This window comes from Gossypium hirsutum, chromosome D13, assembly GCF_007990345.1.
Source record: "Gossypium hirsutum isolate 1008001.06 chromosome D13, Gossypium_hirsutum_v2.1, whole genome shotgun sequence".
Taxonomy (NCBI): Eukaryota; Viridiplantae; Streptophyta; class Magnoliopsida; order Malvales; family Malvaceae; genus Gossypium; species Gossypium hirsutum.
In genome coordinates this window covers 20636289-20656814 of record NC_053449.1, presented here as the reverse complement: position 1 = coordinate 20656814, position 20526 = coordinate 20636289, and the positions used below count along the sequence as shown (strand labels likewise).

The window sequence follows — 20526 nt, the reverse complement described above, 5'->3', positions numbered from 1 at the left end:
GGACCTTTGCATCTTCTTCTTCCCTGAATTTTTTTTGTAAGTTTATAAGAAAACCTTAGTATAGAGAGCTTCTTCAAAGAGAGTTTGTAGAGTTTATATAGCACCCATGTTAGTACCAACTTACTAGTAAGTTCTGGTGAACCTTTAGGTTATTATCGATGTAATTCATGTGTTTATTGAATGGCATCCATAGACATTACATTTGTTCTTGAGGAAGGAAACTTTTTGATTTTGGGTCATGTGTTATCGATTCTTGCATGCATGTTAAGTGTTGATAGTTTAATTATCTGATACGAATAATTATCTTTATTCTAGCTCAAAAAACTAATAAGGGTCCCAACGATAAGGGCAAAGGATCTGTTGTGTAGATCATTGTACTAGAGTTTTCTAGTGAGTTTGATTTTACTTCCTTGTGTTGTAAATTTCACTATTATATAAATTATGAAAGGTAAGTAATCTCTCTCAATAACGTATGAAAGGTATATGTGTGGGTAATGATAAACAATGTCATCAGTTTGAGTTCAGTCTACCTGTGTTATAAAGTAAAAACCATCATTCATGCTCAAGTCAGTCCCACTGGTTTGTGATATATGAGATGTGATAAGTGGTAATAGAAGGGGAGATATGTTTGTGATGCCTCCAGTAAGGCAGCTATACTGCAAACTGGACTAACAGATCACGAGAAAACATGCTATTCTGAATGAAAATGATATGAAGAGTTAAGGGGGAGTATGTATGTGAAGAAGACTATAAGATATGCTTATGATTCTAAATTCTGAGTACGAGGCTGGCATGAGGATGAGTTGTCTATCTCGTGTTAAGTTGGCGTACAATAACTGCCCATGTGTTATGTATATTAGTGTATTAAGTCTGTCTGTGATTTGTGTACGTCATTGGGCGTACCATTTTCAACTTGTGTAACTCCTTTTGAAAGGTTTGATATTGAATTGCGCATTAAGAGTAAGACTTATATGTACTTATTTATGTTTTGAAACTCATTAAGCTCGTATGAACTTACTCTCTTATCTCTTCTTTCTCAGGCTTGTTGACTGAAGGAAGGATTTCTGTGAAGGGACTATGCCAAAGCACTATTGATATTGTGAGCCATCTAATTAGTTCTGTATCATGCATGATCTTCTGAGGTGGCATGTAAATTTGTGTATTGAAATCAACTTGTATAATGATATATTATTTTTATCAAAATAATGTTTTATAAGAATCTTTACAATTTAATGCTTGAAATTATGTTATCATATTTGGTTCTATGATTACCGCTTTGAATTTATACGTCAAATGGTTTGATTATTTTTTTAACTACCAATGATGTACATTGAAACCTTTGTAAAGAAATAGGCTATCCCACATTTTATACTTATAAAATTGTAAAGATTATAGAGCTTCCGCTGAATAAATTGTTATAAAAATTCTTTTGATTTTATGATGTGATATACCATACTCGGATCCAATTATTGGACCGAGTAAGATGTGTTACAAGACCTGCGACTATGGAAGATTTCAAGCACTTCGTATTTCATGCGCACATGGAATTGTTGCATGTGCCTCGACACAACAAGATTGCATGTGCTATGTTGATGAAGTTTACAAACTAAAACGCATATATAAAGTATGGAAATCTGAATTCCCACTAGTCTCAAATGAAAGCATGTGGTTGTCTGTTTTGTGTGCTCTATTTGAGTTGTTACTGGATATTATGTTGCGTCGCAAGCAAAAAGGTCGACTAAATTCTAGTCGGATACGCAACAATATGGATTTTTGAGAGAAGATAGACCAATTGAGATTATGTAATTATTGAAGGAACCCTGGGCATAGTAGGACAACATGGTCGCACTTAGAGGGAAGATTGAAAAGACGTTCGAATTAAAAAATAATAATTCATTTTTTTCATTTTTGGTTAAATTGTAAATAAGTATATTATTGATGTAAAAATATAATACAAATGATTTTTTCATTTTTTTCGTAAATTATAAATAAGTATATTGTTGATGTAAAAATCCAATACAATATACCAACAATTTTTTCATTTTTTCGTAAATTGTAAATAAGTATATTATTGATGTAAAAAATAAAAATACTTTTTTTTATAAAATGTGATGAAGTATATTATGGATGGAAAATTTTAATACAAACTAAATGATTATTTATATGAGAAAAATTTAAAATTCAAAAATCATTTTCGTCGTCGGTCCGAATGTATGCCACAACTTGGTAGGTGTAGGTTACGAGGAGGATTTCGTTGTGGTTGGGTTCTGGCTAAACCTTTTCATCTTCACCTCCATCATGCTCTTGATCTTGATTTTCATCTCCATCATTGTCTTCAAATTCATCTTGTTCTTTCGTGCTAGAATGTCTTTGCATCCTAGGTATTAATAGGTGGTTGTGAAGATGACCCCTTCTAAAGGACGGTGACGTTGGGGGTGTTTGTGACACTATCATTGGAGAAGTATATGGTGTCAAATAACTCAGTTGTGGATAGAATGCTGGAATTATAGGCAATGGCGGATAGATTGGTGTTGTTGATGGTAATGGATAGAATGCTCCTAAGGATGGGGGTGGTGCAAAAAATATTCCTGAAGAAAGTGTTGATGCATAATATGTTGGTGCATAATGTGGTGCTTGTGTAAAAAACATGGGGTTAGTAAAAGCACCAGAAAAATATGAACCATACTGATCGAGAGATGGTGCACCCATCGGTATAGTATTTGGGGTTGGAATTGATGACAATAAACTTGATGCATGACCTCCCAATTACGGTCTCATGTAGGGTCCTGTTGGCCTTCTATGATGAATTTGTCTAATCCTTTCCCCCTTTGGCAATAGACATGGCTTATCTTGAAGTTTAAACCATGTCATGTAATCGAAAGAGGTCACCAAATCCGGTCAGACAATTGGTTCGCGCATAGGTATGAAACCGTACATATGTTCCAAATGTAGATATATTTGGCATGAAATTTAGGCCAATCTTAATCGATTCTCCCCTACAAGTCGATCTTATGAAGTTCACTGAGCTCTTGGGGTGACAATGGAATACTTTGCATAAACCCGAAATGGCGCATCACTCGATCAGATTCATACATCTCAACCATTGCAAAAACTATCAATGACACTTTTACATGCTAGATATTGTGATTCGCCAAAAATTAAGCCAAGATGCATTCTTGAATTTTTGGATCAGAGTATGACATCCATTCAAGCTACAATGCAATTTTATAAATTTTATTTCATACCTAATAGTAAATTTCAAATACTTAAGTAAATATTATATAATTGAAATTTTCAAAAACTAACATCGGCTTCTAATCGTTGATCTAACAATAGCAGAATATCTTCGAGCTCATTCGATATACCCACATGACTCGTGTTATTGTTCCACCTATTCAAATAATATATTATTTCAAAAATATAATAATGAAAAATATGACAATTATATTATTAAATTAATCTTACCTTATTACGAGTGGGAATTGGTAAGGGAAGTTTACTCGGGGATGTAAAAATGGTAGTGTAACAGCCTGTTTTTTAGTGGTATCGAAAACAGTAGTTTCAGGACCACAAATTCGACAGAAGAGTTCATAAATATTTAATATTTAATATTATAGTAAAATTTGAATTGATAATTTTAGTTGTTTGAATTATTAGTTAAGTTCAAGTGAGTTATCTCTAAAGTCAAGTGATTTTAGAAAATGAGGTATTGGGACCACATTTCTATAAACCGAGCCCATAAATATTTCTAGTAAATATTTACAGAGTGATTATATAGGTGTACTAAAATTTGGTTGAGAAATTTTATCGTTTAGTTAGTTAATTAAAAAAATGACTAAATCGAAAAAAGTGAAAAAGTTAAAAGATATTAGTGTTTTGGTTTAAATTGATTTTATGGAATGATTGAGTGGTTCTAAATGACAATTAAGCCATTTTAGTTTTAGTGTGCGGTAATAGTTTAATAAACTAAGACTTTCTTAAATAATAATTGTTAAATAAAATATTAAAGTAATGAAATAAAATAGATAAAAGAAAAGGTGAAAGTGGTCATTGTCTTCTTTCTTTATTATTTTCGAAACACCAATGCTGAAAGACTTGGGAGCTTCGGTCTTAGCTAGTCTTGGATGCATGTAAGTGTAATTTAGCTTATTTTTCATGATTAGTATGTTTTTGAGTTAGTTAAAATGGTATTTATCTAGTATTGAGACTAATTTATGAAATTGATGAAGTTTAGAAAAAAATGTCACTACACCAAAATAGGCTTTTAGCGGCACTTTTTTAGACCTTTAGCGGCGCTAAAAGTATTTTTGGCGCTTCGACAAGCGCCACAAAAAATGCCGCTATTGACAGCGTCGCTAACATTTACGGCGTTTTTAGAAATAAACACCGCTATAGGCCACAACCTTTAGCGGCGCTTTTCCCACAAACGCTGCTATAGGCCACGACCTTTAGAGGCGCTTTTCCCACAAACGCCGCTATAGGTCATGACCTTTAGCGGCACTTTTCCCAAAAACGCCACTATAGGCCATGACCTTTAGCGACACTTTTCCCACAAACGCTGCTATAGGCCATGACCTTTAGCGGCGCTTTTCACACAAAAGCCGCTATAGGCCATGACCTTTAGTGGCGCTTTTTTTAAAAACGCCACTAATTTTGGCACATTTGTAAAAGAAAATTTTTCATATTTTCAGCCCTCCTGTAACAACAAATCAAAAGAAACCAAATATAAACCAACCGAAAGCAATAAATCTATTCCACAATTTAAAATTAAACGAATAATATATAATATAAATATCAATAAATAAAATATAATTCATATTATTCTTACAAAAATGTTAAAAGTTGAAATGATAAAAATATTTACACGATAGTCTAAGACGGCGGATGTTGCGACGGCTGAAACATCTCATCATATTTTGAAGCTGTTGTTAGAGTTCATCGTACTTTCTACTTTGCTCTGCTTCTCTCGCTGCTGCCTCTGCTTCCCTCGCTGCCGCCTCTGCTTTAAGCTGCAGCTGGAGTTCTTCATACTTCTTTTGAACCTCAGCTCTTCTCGCTGCTGCTTTTGCTTTAAGTTGTAGCTGAAGTTCTTCATATCTTTTTTGAACCTCAGCTTCTCTCGATGCTTACCCTTGACAAATTCATCCAAGACCGGTCCATTTCTTAATTCTTGAAGTCTGATTTTCACCAGAAATTACAAGGGTAAGTTGTTCAATTATAAGTATATATGAGTTATGTAAGTTATGATATGATATATATTATGTATTACGTAAATTATGTAAGTTATGTATTATATAAGTTATGTAAGTTATGTATTATGTAAGCTATGTAAGTTGTGTATTATGTAAGTTATGTATTATGTATGTTATGTAAGTTGTGTATAATATTAATTAATTAAGTTATGTAAGTTGTAAGTTATGTAAGTTATGTATAATATTAATTAATTAAGTTATGTATTATGTAAGTTATTTAAGTTATGTAAGTTGTGTATTTTGTGAGTTATGCAATTTATGTAGGCTATATATTATGTAAGTTATTATGTTATTATATAAGTTATGCAAGTTTACATATAAGTTTCTATATAAGTTATGTAAGTTATTATGTAAGTTATGTATTATGTAAGTTTATATATAAGTTATGATATGATTGATAAATTTGAGTTATGTAACTTATGATATGATTGATAAGTTTTGAAAAAATATATAAATTTTAAATATATATATTAAAAATGTATATAAATATTAATAAGTTATGTAAGTTATATGTTACAAATTTTGGTTATGTAATTTATGTATTATGTAAGTATATCACTTTTATGTATCTTATTTATAATTAATTATACAAGTAAAAAATTTATTTCTAAAAAATTTGAAATATAGGTTACATATCCACACCATATATATGGGGTGATATATTAAAAATATAGGTGTTAATATTTAGAAAATAACATTTACAATTATTTTTAAAATTGTAAAATTTTTATTGAAAATATAGGTGTTAATATTTAGAAAATAACATTTACAATTAATTTTAAAATTATAAAATTTATTATTGAAAATATAGGTTTTAATATTTAAAAAATAGCATTTACAATTATTTTTAAAATTATAAAATTTATTATTAATAAAATTTAAATATAGATTATATATCCATATTAATATATGTTATATATTAAAAATATAGTAATACTTATTTAAGTTATCAATTTATTTCCCAAATTGATTGCGTTTTTTTCACGAATGATTGCGTGATTTTTTAAAAGTTTTCTCATAATTATTTAGAAAAATAGATTCTATAGCAACCATTTTCATTATGCATAAAAAATTTAGGCCTTTCAAAAATAGGATTTTGTGAGCAATAAGACATTATGTTTCAAAAATATTAACTTAATTTTATATTAATATTCATATGTTATAAATCTATTTTAAAAAGAACTAGTATTAAATAATAAAATTTGCATTGGCTAAAAGAACTATTAGTAAATAAAAAAAGTTCACTTGCTTAAAACCATTTGGGGATTTGCATAATACATGTCAAAAGCGCCTAAATGCAACGGCTATATCAGTTCCTCGAGGAGCAAGATGATTAACTACAAAACCTTTTGTCTACAACAGAAAATTTACCTTTAGAAAATTCCGTTCATTCAATCAAAATAAGGCTGATACATTACAACAGAAGAATAAAAATTTACCTTCCACGCCAAAGAATAGCGTTCTCCTTCCAACCCATCAAGCTAAGCACAACAACGCAGACAGGAATTATGAACAGTTACAAACTACTTTAAACTACAAACAGGATAAAAACAAATTATGAACAAAATTTTGCAATGAGAAATGTTATTAGAATTTAATTATTTTATAAGTTATAGAGTAAGAATTATTTGATAAGCATAGAGTAAGAATTATTATGCAACGAGAAATGTTATTAGAATTTAATTATTTGACAGCCTATGGGACCAAATACAACAATTATTTGATAAGCTATAGAGTAAGAATTATTGGGTAGAAAGCACCTTTAGATTTATATACAAAATAAGATGTTTTCCAACGCTATCAATGGCGTCATTGATCATATAACCTTTTCTTTTTCCCTTTATAAAAAATGTATACTAAAATCTTTTCCTTAAGATCATATTGTCCAAGAGTTCATACCATAAACTCAATTACTATTTGCCGCACCAAAAGAGACTCCAAAGATGGAAACATGTCCAACACCACTTCATCCACAATTGGCTACATAACATAACTTTTGTAGACTATATGGATCTGTGACGCTCACCATCATTTTATTTGAGACTTTCATAATATATAAATCTGTAAGTTATTAGTGAACAAGATGATGAATTATTACTTTTATCAAATTATATAAAATAAAAAAGTAAGTCATCAATTGTACTTTTTTGCCTTAAATATCTTTTCAACTCGTGCAATTAAATTCTAATAACATTTCTCATATGTATAATACAAACAGGATAGTGAAAATTATGAACAAAATTATGAACAGTTTCAAACTATTTTAAACTACAAACAGGATATAAACAAATTATGAACAAAATTATGCAACGGGTATAGATAAAATTCTAAGAAGAAATTTGCAATCTTTTCTGTCCTAAACGGGATTCTAAAACCCATCAACAATTTGCGCATTGAGTTATCAATGAAGGTGTAAAACAATGTATGTGCGGTTGTAAGACAGACAGAACCAGGTGCAAAACAATTTATGTGCGGGAGAGAAAGAGGAAAACCTTACCGATTTACCCTAGCAACGGCAGAGGAGTGCGACGGTAGAAGACTGTGACAGTCAACGAGCGACAACAGAAGGGTTGGTCTACGCCAATGTAGCAGAGGAAGGTTGGAGCGCAGCAGACTAGGGTTCTAGATTTGGGGGAATTTTGGGGAAAAATTGGAGGGGAATTTTGGGGAAAAATTTGAGGGGAAAAATGAGCTTTTTCGACTAAGGGTTGGGATGAAATACAAGAATTAAAAAATGACAGCGTCTTACCAGAATGAAATCTTGCGGCGTTTTTACCCTAGCGCCACTAATGCCGTTAATGTGGCAGATAAAATAAAACCGTTTTGTTTAAACTAGAAAGAAACTTTGTGGCATTTTTACCATAGTGCCGCTAATGCCTACCTTTAGTGGCGTTTTTAACGTAGCGCCGCTAAAGCCATTAAATTTCCAGCCAAAAAGTACACCGTTTTGTCCAAACTATTAAGGATTTTTTGCGACATTTTTGTACAAAACACCGCTAATGTCCATCATAGCGGCGATTTTTACAAAAACGCCACTAATAAATCAATTTCTTCTATTGAAACGACGCCGTTTTCGGAAATTTGATACATTGTTTTTTAATTAATATTTAAAAAATTAGATAAAATTAAAAATTGCGACGTTTTTTCCCAAGCGCCACTAATGTCGTTAATGTGCCGGACAAAACGACACCGTTTTGTTTAAACTACAAAGAAATTTTGCGGTGTTTTTAGCCTAACACCGCAAACGCCCACCTTTAGTGGAGTTTTTACACATGCACCGCAAAAGCCATTAAATTCCAAGTCAAAAACTACACCGTTTTGCCCAAACTATTAATAATTTTTTGCGGCGTTTTTTGTGAAAAAAGCCACTAATCTCCATTATAGTGGCGTTTAATAAATTAAATTCTTCTATTGAAACGGCGTCGTTTTTGGATTTAATACATTGTTTTTTTAATTAATATTTAAAAACACTATAAATAATTAAAAATTGCGGCGTTTTTACCCGAGCGCCACTAATGCCGTTAATGTGCTAGACAAAATGACGTTTTGTTTAAACTACAAAGCAACTTTGCGGCGTTTTTTTTAGCGCCGCTAATGCCCACCTTTAATGGCATTTTTACACTAGCGCCGCAAAAGCCGTTAAATTCCCAGTCAAAAACTACACCGTTTTCTCCAAATTATTAAGAACTTTTTGCGCAAAAACGCCGCTAAATCTCACATATTTTATTTATTTATTTATTTATTTCTTGTATGTTTCATTAAAATTTTAAGTAAATAGTTATTAAAATTTTAAGTAATATTTAAAAGTATTTGATAAAATTATAAATTTTAGTTTTTTTATTTCATTTTTATATTTTTATATTTTTTCTTATATTTTGATCCTATCCAAATTAAATAATTAATTACCTATATATATATCCATATAAAAAATATCGAATTGTTAAGGTTAAAGATTTTTAAATATAAAAGTATTAATTAATTGTATCATTTAACAAGTCTCAAATAAACCTTAAACCCTAATTTAACCATTCAATATACATGCATATATAAAGTGATCTATATATATATATTATATCTCTTAAATAATATAAACTATACATCTTTAAAATATCTTAAATGATCAGTGAACCTCCACCAATTGTAGAATTCTTGACATGTGCTATCGGTGCCCTAGGAACATTGCCAAAAGACCAAAAGGGGCTTGTAGCTTCCAACAATCCAAATCCCGTCGTTCATCAATAAATATTTTTAGAACAATCCTTTCTACTATAAAGAAGGCTAAACTGGATTTTGTTGGGTAGTGACGAAAAATTGGGGAAACAAAACCGTGCAGCTGGGCGGTCACTACTTACCTGGTTGGTAGCACATACTCAAGGCCGATAAGGCGTAATATATACTCATAATTTAAATATATTAAATTTATTATTATATATTTTACAAATATATAAGAACATATTTAATATATAAATTAATAAAACTAATTAATCTAAGCTTAAACCCTAACTTGAGTACCCTTGACACCCTAAACCTTAAATCTCTAACCCCTAACCCCTAAATCCCCTTAACCCCTAAACCTTAATCTCAAACCCTAATCCATACCCCCTACTCCTTAAAATACCATCCAAAAAATTCCCTAAATCTTTAATAATCATAAAATATAGTTAAAATCGATTAAACAATAATTAATAGTTAAAATTTTGGTATAAAGTAGCAATATTAATCTTTATAAAATTTATTTTTTATATAAAGTTTGAAATTTATAATATTTTATTTTATTGATAAATGAATAAATTTCTCTAATCAACTAATTTATTATATTCTTAATTTCTCAAATAGATAAATGAAAACAAGAAGGACGAACAACTATATATATATGGCATTTTTTTAATATTGAAGTGATAAAAAAAGGAATGATAGCAAGTTAGGTATATGCATATATTTTAATTTGAATGATTTCAATTCAAATTCACAAATTTATTTAAGTATTTAATTAAAGGTTATTCATTAATTATTTGGGTATTACTATTCCAACCTTGAATTTAAATTAAATAATATTATCCATCGAATTTTTTAATCCTAATAAAAAACATAATTTTAAAATTTTAACCTTTTTTTGGAGATTCATATCCACAAAAACCAGAATTTGAATTTAAATTAATACTATATTAAATCAATAATCATATATATACCTTAAACCTAAAACCCTAAATTAACTATACTGATAATTAATTAATTCAACATTTTAAATTTAAAATCATACTATCTGTTTTATGATTATATAAAAAAATTTCAATATATAAATTAAAAAAAAATCAATAATCATGTACCCAAAAATCTTTAAAATTATTTTAAATAATAGTATTTTAATTTTTCCATGTGTTTTATTTCAAATTATTTCTCTATGTTATTTTTTTTGAAGATTTTAAATATTTAATTAGAATTAAGTTGAATTTTATTTAATTAATCTAAATAATAAACCAATTAAGATAAAATGTTTTTTGCGGCGCTTCTACAAAAACGCCGCTAAAACCCCTAACATTAGCGGCGCTTCTCAAAAAACGCCGCTAAAAACCTTAACTTTAGCGGCGCTTCATTAAAAACGCCGCTAAAAACCCTAACATTAGCGGCGCTTCCCAAAAAACACCACTAAAAACCGTAACATTAGCAGCGCTTCATTAAAAACGCTGCTAAAACACCCTACCATTAGCGGCGCAACTTAAAAACGCCGCTAAAAGTCACAGCATTAGCGGCACTAATATAAAAACGCCATTAAAGCCCTCAGAAGATCACCAAACGATGCTGTTGGGTTTGGTTTTTTTGCGGCGTTTTTAACAGAAACATCGCTAATGCATTTTTTTAGCAGCGTTTTCTTAGAATCGCCACTAAAGCTCAATTTTTAGTGGCGCTTTCTCACAAGCGCTACTAATGCTCGATTTTTACCGGCATTTTTGTCCAAACGCCACTAAAAGTGCCACTAAAAGCATGTTTTGGTGTAGTGTGTCCATTGATGTTCTTGATGTTTCTTGATATTTATGTTTTGGATTGAAGTAAATGATGGGTTTTTAGCTATTTGGTAATGTGGGTTTGAGTGATTTTAAGATTAGGGATTAAATAAATATAATGTTGAAATCATTAGGTTTTCTTGAGAAATTTAGCATGATTAAGGGCTGGTTTGAAGTAGTTAAAATTCGATTTTTTGGGAAAAGGGGTTAATTTTAGAAATAACCATGTTTAGGTCTTAGGGATCAAATTGAGTAACAAGTAAAAGTTTGGGGCTAATGTGTAAATATTGTAAATAAGAAATAAGATGTATTAAATTAAATATTATGTGAAATTGAGGTTGATAAAATGAAATAAATTATTTTATATATCATGAACAAGTTGATAATCGGGAAAAGAGAAAGTTGTGGATTAGCCTCTGAACTTTTGTTGTTTTTGTAGTTTAGCCATGGTAAGTTCGTAGTTATTAAATTCAAACTTTATTTATTTAATTAGTTTGATTATCGGTTAATTTGATAATCAATAATATGTATTTGAATGATTAGTATTTTAAATGTAATGTTATAGAAATATATATATATGAAAATGGTTATGGAGTGGATTATAGAAATTTAATATAGAAGATTAATGTAAAGGATTTAAATTATGAATTGAAGAATTGTGAAACGGTATAATCATGTATGTATTTGTCGGTTTATTTGACTAGCGTTGGGTGCAACTCATTGTTAGTACATCCAACTAGTGTTGGGCACACATTTGATATCGTCAGTTTACTCGACTAGCGTTGGGCGCAACTCATTATTGGTACATCCAACTAGTGCTGGGCACACATTTGATATCATCGATTTACCCGACTAGCGTTGGGCACAACTCATTGTTGGTACATCCAACTAGCGCTGGGCACACATTTGATATTGTTAGTTTACCCGACTAACGTTGGGCGCAACTCATTGTCAGTTTATCCGAATAGTGCTGGGCACACGTTTGATATCGTCGGTTTATCCAACTAGCACTGGGCGTAAAACATTATCAGTTTATCCGACTAGTGTAGGGCACACCTATCGTTGGTTTATCCGACTAGCGCTGGGCTCAAAACTTTTTTACGATTTATCCATCAGGCACCGAGTTCCAATAACATGTTGATCCATGTTGATGATGTATAAATGGTCCATTAAAGAAGGTTAAAAAGGATGTATTCGAAAAGGATATCAACGAAAAGGGTCGGTATCTCATCCTTCAATCGTTTGCTATTCAGGTAACATGTTTGAGGTGAGATATGTATTATAAGTAGGAATATGATATGAATGTTTGACTAGTATAGTTTGGTGATGAATATAAATGCATTGTTGTAATTATATATTTCATGAGTCTTTAAATATGTTAATTAGTTGTGTTTGTGGTGGGTTTAGATAGTAAAATGGATATATGAGTATTTTCTAATCTTTAGGTACATCGGGCAATCAATGATTAATGGAATGATATGAATATATGTATGGCAGGTTACCTGGTTATAATTTGTAAATTGAAAATTAATGTTGTGAAGAATTGATATAAGATTTGATGATGGTGAATTAAGTGTTGAATGGAATTTGGATGGCAAAGCTTAATACACATGTTCAAGATTGGTTGTATTTATATGTCTTATTGATTCATTTTCTAACCTTTGAAACGTGTGTGTATAGAAATGAAAGATGTGAAATTGGCATATAAATGAATTCATGTTTGAATGGTTTAAATTTTGTATATTAAGTAAGACTAAGTTCATGTTATACGAGCTTACTAAGCTTAATGCTTATGTTAGTTATTTCATTTCTTTGTATGTCATCGGAAAGCTTGACTGGTTGGGAACATCGTCGGAGCACGATCACACTATCCATCGATTCGTTTTGCTGGTTTTTGAATGTTTTAACCTATGGTTATAAATGACATGTATAGGGTTGCATGTTAAATTGATATGCTTTGGGTTGTGCCAACCTTTGGTATGTTTTAATATATTTTGTTACTGATTGTGCATGGTGTTTTGAAATTAGGAAAGAAATAGTTGATTGATATGTGTTTGGTTCATTGAAGTGATTAAATGATATATGTGCTTTGGCATGTAATAAATGCTTATCTAGTTTGATCACATGGTGCATTTTGGCTCTTCTTGTGTCTAGTTGTATATATATAGTTTGATTTGGCTTGTATATGCTTAAATTTTATGGAGATGGTCATTTTAATTTTGACTATCTAAAGTGGTAAGTTTTGATTGTATAATTTAAAAAGAAATGGTCTTTTGGTATTCATGATATATGTGATTGAGATATGATAATATAATTTAAGTCATGAATGGTTTTAGAGTGTGAATTGGAGAGTTTATTGATGACATATTGGTTAGTCAAAGGTTGGATGAGAATTTGGCATGTTTTTTATGCTTTGAATGTACTTTTAATCATGTGAAATAGGTTAGATAAGGTGTGCATTGGTATGCAAGTAATTGAGTTTGATATGGCTTGTTTTAGGGACACTTTTTGCTGCACACAGCCGTATGCCACACTCGACCACCTCGCATGGTTGTGTGTCATATTTTTTAGGTGCAGGTTTCACACAGTCTGACACATGGCCTGCGACACGGTTGTGTGACCTAAATCAGTGAGTTACATGGTTTGACACACGGGCTGGGACATGGCCGTGTGTCCCATAGTTTGAATGTCTACATGGCCGTATGACGCCTATTTTGTAAATTTTCAAATTTGGCCTAAAGTTTTTGTTTTGATTCGAATAAGTCTCTGATTGTTCCCAAACTGTTTTTAGGGCCACTTAAGTCCAATTTAAGGCCCGTAAAAGTATTTATATCATGTTTAAATTATGTTATCGGATATAATATGTGAATTGCATGTTGGTCCATGTTGCAATGTTTAAGGTTCTGTTTTGCACTGTAATGCTCCATAATTCTAATCTAGCATCGAAGATGGGTTAGAGGTGTTACAAGTAGGTAGTACCATACCTATGACTAAAGGAGTATGCAACCACTGATTTTAACTTTTTGTGCTTCCATTACCTGGCACATCTCTCAATACAATGTCGCCAATACAGCTGATCCCCAATTGAGTCGCCCAGCTTCTTTTAAGTCGACTTGTTGTTGGAGCCACCTTAAATGTACCAGATTTCAAGATTTAAAGACCTCTTATTAACCTCAATATGAATGCTCGCGCGAATTGTTGTCTTTCAATCGCATTAAAGGAGTTGTCGAGATATGAGAAATTATCTTCTAACCATTTCATTTCTATCCGATTACTACTAAACTTGTTCAGCACCTTGCTTAATAGTTGGCAGCAAATTGCACTCCAATCGCCAACATGCACTAACCCATTAACGACCGGCGATAAATCGAGTTGTAATGCTACATCCTCCAATGTAATTGTACACTTACCACATGGAAGATGGAATATGTGTGTCTCGAGTCTCCATCTTTCCAGCAAAGCCCTAATAAGTGCGGGCTCCAATTTAGTCCCCCTAAGCATACAAGATACGTGCAAGAATCTCGTCTCTTGCAAGTGTTGTTCAATGACATGCAGTGTCGTTGCATTTAAATTGTGTATATACATCTTGATAATCCGATCTTCAATCTGACTATATAAACATAAAAAATTTAGTAATATTAACAACTTAATAATTATAATAATTAAAATAAAAAATGTAATGATATTTTTTATTATTACTTGTAATTGAATGCTGGAAATGCATTTGTGATCCAAACAAATTAGTTATGTCAAATATATGAAAATAAAATAAAATAAAATATTGAGACAAGAAGAATTTGAGAGAAAATGAATGAAAAAATTAAGAATAAAATAGTTGAGAGAACAGATGAATAGGATTGTGAGAATAAGGTTTGAATGAAAAAGAGAGAAAATGAGTTGGGTTATATATAACAAATAAATTAGTTGTTAGAAAAAAAATTATAGCCGTTTGAATTAGTTGTTGAATCTTTTACCATTTGGAAAAATGCCTGTTGGCTTATCTTTGGACGAAAATGCTCAAGTGTTTTCGTATTCTCTCTCTAAAAGCGATTAATTTCCCTAAATTTTGAGAAAAACGATCTAAAATTCTTAGTACATTCTAAAATCAACATATTTACTTAACCCTTCCTTTGAATGTCAATTTTTCTTTCATTCCAATACGAGGGGAGGGAGGTAAAGAAATGGAAACAAATTTATTATATTTCTTTCCTTTTCCCCTATCAATTCAAACAAAAACAGTTGAAATCACTTAACTTTCCTCTCTTTCACTTCTCTTTTCATTTACTTTCTCTTCTTTTCCTTTACTTTATCTTCTTTTAACTTAACAAATTTATAAAATATGAAAAAATAATTAAAAATATGAAGGAAAACCCAGAGAATAAAAAAAATTTAAAACATGGAAATAATAAAAACATAATAGAAAAATGACAAAGTGAAAAAATTGATTAGTTTGTAAATAGATTATCAATATGTAAATAATTTATATGAACTTGGATAAATTAATTAACCTTTTTTAGAAAGTGATGAATCGAAAATTAGTGTATCATATTCAAGCTTGGGAACAACTTTAATATTAGGGACGGCCGACATATCAAATCCAAGGGATATGCTTTATGTGTCCAATAATTTATTGCTTCATTTCTACAAGTCCTTTGTAATCCGTCAAAACTGGGACAGCTAGTCCCTTTGGATAAAAGAAACACGTCTCTACCAACACATCTACGCTTGCATGAAAAAGGATTGCCTTTTCAACATCAACACCGCTTCAATCTTTCTCAGCCATTAAATAACATAGCAAATATTTGGTTGCTGACAGTTAAAGAAAAGAGTACTAAACCAACAAATTATAGGTATAATAGAGGCCGCATATTATTTCATGTAATATAATAATAAAAAAATGGAGAAGCTCCACATTCTGCCGTACAAATGGCAGTAACAAGTTCAGGTTTGCTGGCATAGCAATTGACTTGATAAAAGACAAAAAAGTACTAGAATAGAAACACACCCCATGCTATATCACCAGGCAATGCCTGGGAAGCAATTTATTTAATAATTATAACATAAGAAAATAAGCCGTTTTAATTATAATAATACTCTTCCTCCTCTTCCCAGAGGCAACTCAGAGTTGATCTAGGTGATCCACATCCCCCAATGCCGTTGAAGCTCTGGTAAATGATGGAACCCCCTGAACCAAGCTCTTCGATGCTACTCTCCCGGCAACGGTATCCTTTAACATCCAGCAGACAGGTCTGTTCAAATGAGTGACAATCAACATCCACATGCACGGCAACAGAGAAATTACTTGGTTTGAAGCAAACTAAAACCCTTTGCACCAACTGCTCCAGATTCAACTCTTTCAGATCATAGCCCACAGCTTCGAAGCTTGCATAACTAAAACCGTCTTCGGGTGTAACATGAATGGTCGAAATAGCATCGGTTTCGATTGAATTCATAGAATAGCCGCAAGGTTCGAACTCAAAATCGCATATTTCAGAGTTTGGAAGTATGTTCCTTATGCCAGACTTCATGGTCATCGAAGCTGCCGAGGTCGATTCGTCTTTGTAAAAAACTGTAGCCTTTTCAGTGTCCAAACCAGTCATGCACATCTCTAAAGTGTAAGTAGGGGCTTTGGTGTTAACAGATTCAGCAGAAGCAGAGTAAACATGCCATTTCTGTTTATCCAGCCCACCCATTTCATAAGCTTTGCTACCAGCGCCAAGCTTGCCAAAATGGCTATCAAGAATAACAACTTCTTCAGTGAAGTAACGATGAGGATATGGCTGAGCAGCAGGGAAGATAAAACTCCCACGAGTGTACCGAACAGATTTTACGGTAAGAGAAAGGCTACCCGCCAACTTCAAGATGGGTGGGATCGAAAGAAGTAGCTTTGTTGTCCCGCAGGTTTTGATGATGATCTTGTATGGATAAACAAAGAGGCTAGACTCAGAAAGGACATAGGAGTCCAAATGATAGTTTGATAGTGAAGAAACTATAGTGCACTCAGCTGGTCCAAGAATCTCATCCAGCTGGGCTCTTGACAATGATTTAAGACCCTTTCCTTCAGGGTCAACCAAGGCACCAGGCTCAAAAAATGAAATCTCGAGCCTCTTTTCATAACCCTCAAATCCAATTGCAGATACCGCCATTGTGAAGTCGCCCAAGGAAATACCAGAACAGGATTTCTTAGAAACAAAGAAAGTAGACAGACGCCAAGTGAGGAGATCGTAGATACAAAGAAAACAGTTGCAAGGAGAGAGGGGGAGGAAGCCGGCCGAAGATAGATATTAATACTAAGTAATAAAGCAAATAAAAATAAATTGACCACTTTAACAGTGGTCAGAAGGGGGCACTTGCGTTACGAATATCAGGATGGTTTGCGAGCGCACTGCAAAACAAGGAACAAGATTTGTCAGCATCAAATGATTTATGCAAGTACAATTGCTTTGTTCATGATCTGCAAAACTCAAATATATGCCAGCCACTTACGTTGGAGTAAGCAGCAGATCTGAACTTCTTGATTCCACCGTTTGGTCGAACGTCTTCAATGCTGTAACCGAGAGGAGCTTCGTAGAATAATGACTTACTACTACTAGACTTCTTTTTCCCTCCCTTAGTCTCCATAGATCATTCAGCCACACCTAAATTACAATTAGAAAACAGAACAAACAGGTCAGATGAAACATGCACGTATCAAGAACGGAAAATCAATACCTTGAGCTCTGGACAAAAACAATTCTAATCATGAAACATCATATTCTTTTAAGTATACGGAAATCATGAAACCCATATAGATTCAAGTATCCAGAAAACCATGAAACAGTATATATATTGAAAGTATTTAGAAATTCAAACAAAATATGCATTTAAGTATCAAAAAAATCACAGCATGTTTAAGTTCAAAACTCGAACATCATCGTAATTTATTTAAAAAAACAGAAAAGAAAAGAAAGAAAAAAATAATAACTTCGGCAAGAAGCAAGAAAATTAAAACTATAGAGGCAACAAAAGCTACCATCCAAAATACTGTAATTTTTAAGAAAATATAAAGTAAAGCAAATTTATAGAAGGTACAAGAAACATGAAGACAAATATAACAATCTTATTCAAATAAATAAATAAAACATCATCGTCTTAAATTTAAACTGTACTCTTTTCGTGCAAAATTACATATCTAGAAATAATATTATTATAAATTAGCAGTATTTTATCGCCTCCAAGATTGCATCATAAAGATATCATTAATACGATAAACAAATAAAAGATCTGAAGAAGCGATACTCACAATTCAAATTTTGGAATGCCAGGATCAACCGCTTATAAAAACTCGATTATCAACCTTGGCTCAGATCCTTCAAAAACGATAAGAAAAATCATCACATACGAAGATACAAGAAAAAGAATCAATGATTTTCTTTTATTTAAAGAACATTACGAACAGAACAAAAAGAAAAAAATTTCTTACAAAAATTGCGAAAAAGAAAAGAAATACTTACAAAATTATAGGAAACAAAAAGAGAAAAAAGCTCAGAATATTATGAGAGGTTTACAATAGTTTCTCACTTCTCGCAGTTCACGCAAATAATGAGAATATGGTTCTGTGGTGGAAGGGTCCAATTTATATAGGGCAGGAAGGTAGGGCTTTTCCTCGTGACTTCACTACAAAATTACGGTCTTGACCCTCCGTTTTACAGGGACGTTTCTGGGTTTTTTTTTTTTAACTCTTATTTGGTTTATTATTTTATGAATCCATTATTAGCTGAAAACTGAATGAGTATGACGCGTGTATTCTGCGACTGATTTTAAATTTTATCAAATTTATATTACAATTTAAATAAAAAATGAGTTCATATTTTAAAATTAAAAAATTACGTGATTAATATTACATGTGTAAAAAAATAGAAAAACAAATAAAACTGATAGAAATGTACTATTTTCCATACTAAATATGGGGTTTTAATATCATTGTTAAAAAAAAGCCCATAACTAACCAATTAAAAATAAAAAAAGGAATTAAATTAAAATCTAAAAAAGAGTAGAGACCTGGTTTAATCGGAAGATGATCAAAATGGTCAATTGAGTGAATTAAGGAAGAGATTTGTATGAATGATGACACCTACAATGATAAGATTCCTATTCACCCAATATTTTGACACGTTCCTGACTCTTCACCTGTAATTTCCCACATCACTGCTTTGCTTTATTTGTTTCCTCCTTCGGAATATTCTTTTTTTTCAATTTTATTTAAAAGTCATTTTCTTTTATTATTATAATAAGTAGGACTTTATTCTCGAATTTCTAAAAGTAATTTTTAAAATTATTACTATTTGTTACTATTCTATAAATTAAATATTTTTTTAAAAGAATTAAGAATATTAGTTTGAAAAACTCTTATAAATAAGTAATTATTGATTTTGTTTCCTTCTTTTTCGGGATTGGGTTTTATTATAAAAAAAAATAGTAGTAAATTAAAGAATTAGTTAGAAAAATATGTCAACTAGAATTTATCTTTTGAAATTTATTTAATTAAAAAATAATTGGAGTAATAATGAAATTATATTTTAATATTATTAAACTTGTTGAATTCTTAATTTTTTTATTTTTAATTGTATAATTTAAAAGTCATATAAAATTATGAAAAAAATAAAAATATTATCATAATAATATTAATTATAATTTAAAAGAAAATAAAATAAATTTTCTCTCAAATAGTAAACTTCCCATGTGAGATTATTAGTTAATTACACATGTGAAACGTGTCACACTTTAATTTTTTTTAAAGAATTTGGGTTGAGTTATTGCATATCAATTTCTTGTGAACTAATGGTAGGTTTACAAGCAACCAACACGTGGCAAGTCAACTTATTTTTAAAAATATATATACTATTAGCTAAAAAAGGCATTGCTAAAAATAGAAATTTTATACCTAAATTGGTGGCTAAGGTAGTGGGCACTCCTTCAAGCACCAAACAATAAATAAACAAAATACAAAAGAAGTTGTTTACGCAGCGTAGATGAGAAACAATTTACAGTCTTCAATACTTAAAATAAATTATCCTAATCTATCACACACACCCCATAACAAGTTTCCTCACCATTGTACCTTGAAGATTAAATACGCTCATCACTAAATTTACCCATTATTAATTTAGCAAGTAAAACCACAATACAAATGTTTTACTATCAATATGCACTCATACAATAAGGTTCCTCACTTTGAATAGATTAACTGTTCAATTCTCTCCATACATAAATCTATACAAGTCTCTCCATTA

General features: G+C 31.1%; 1 protein-coding gene across 1 annotated transcript; it reads right to left on the bottom strand.

Moving 5' to 3' along the window:
* Positions 1-16101: 16101 nt before the first annotated feature.
* On the bottom strand, positions 16102-18902 carry LOC107920013 (S-adenosylmethionine decarboxylase proenzyme). Its single transcript, XM_041109746.1, has 4 exons — positions 18748-18902; positions 18537-18603; positions 17741-17892; positions 16102-17639 (listed from the first exon to the last, which is right to left on the bottom strand). The coding sequence occupies exon 4, from the start codon at positions 17398-17400 to the stop codon at positions 16333-16335; it is 1068 nt and encodes a 355-aa protein (XP_040965680.1). The 5' UTR covers positions 17401-17639; positions 17741-17892; positions 18537-18603; positions 18748-18902; the 3' UTR covers positions 16102-16332.
* Positions 18903-20526: the final 1624 nt, after the last annotated feature.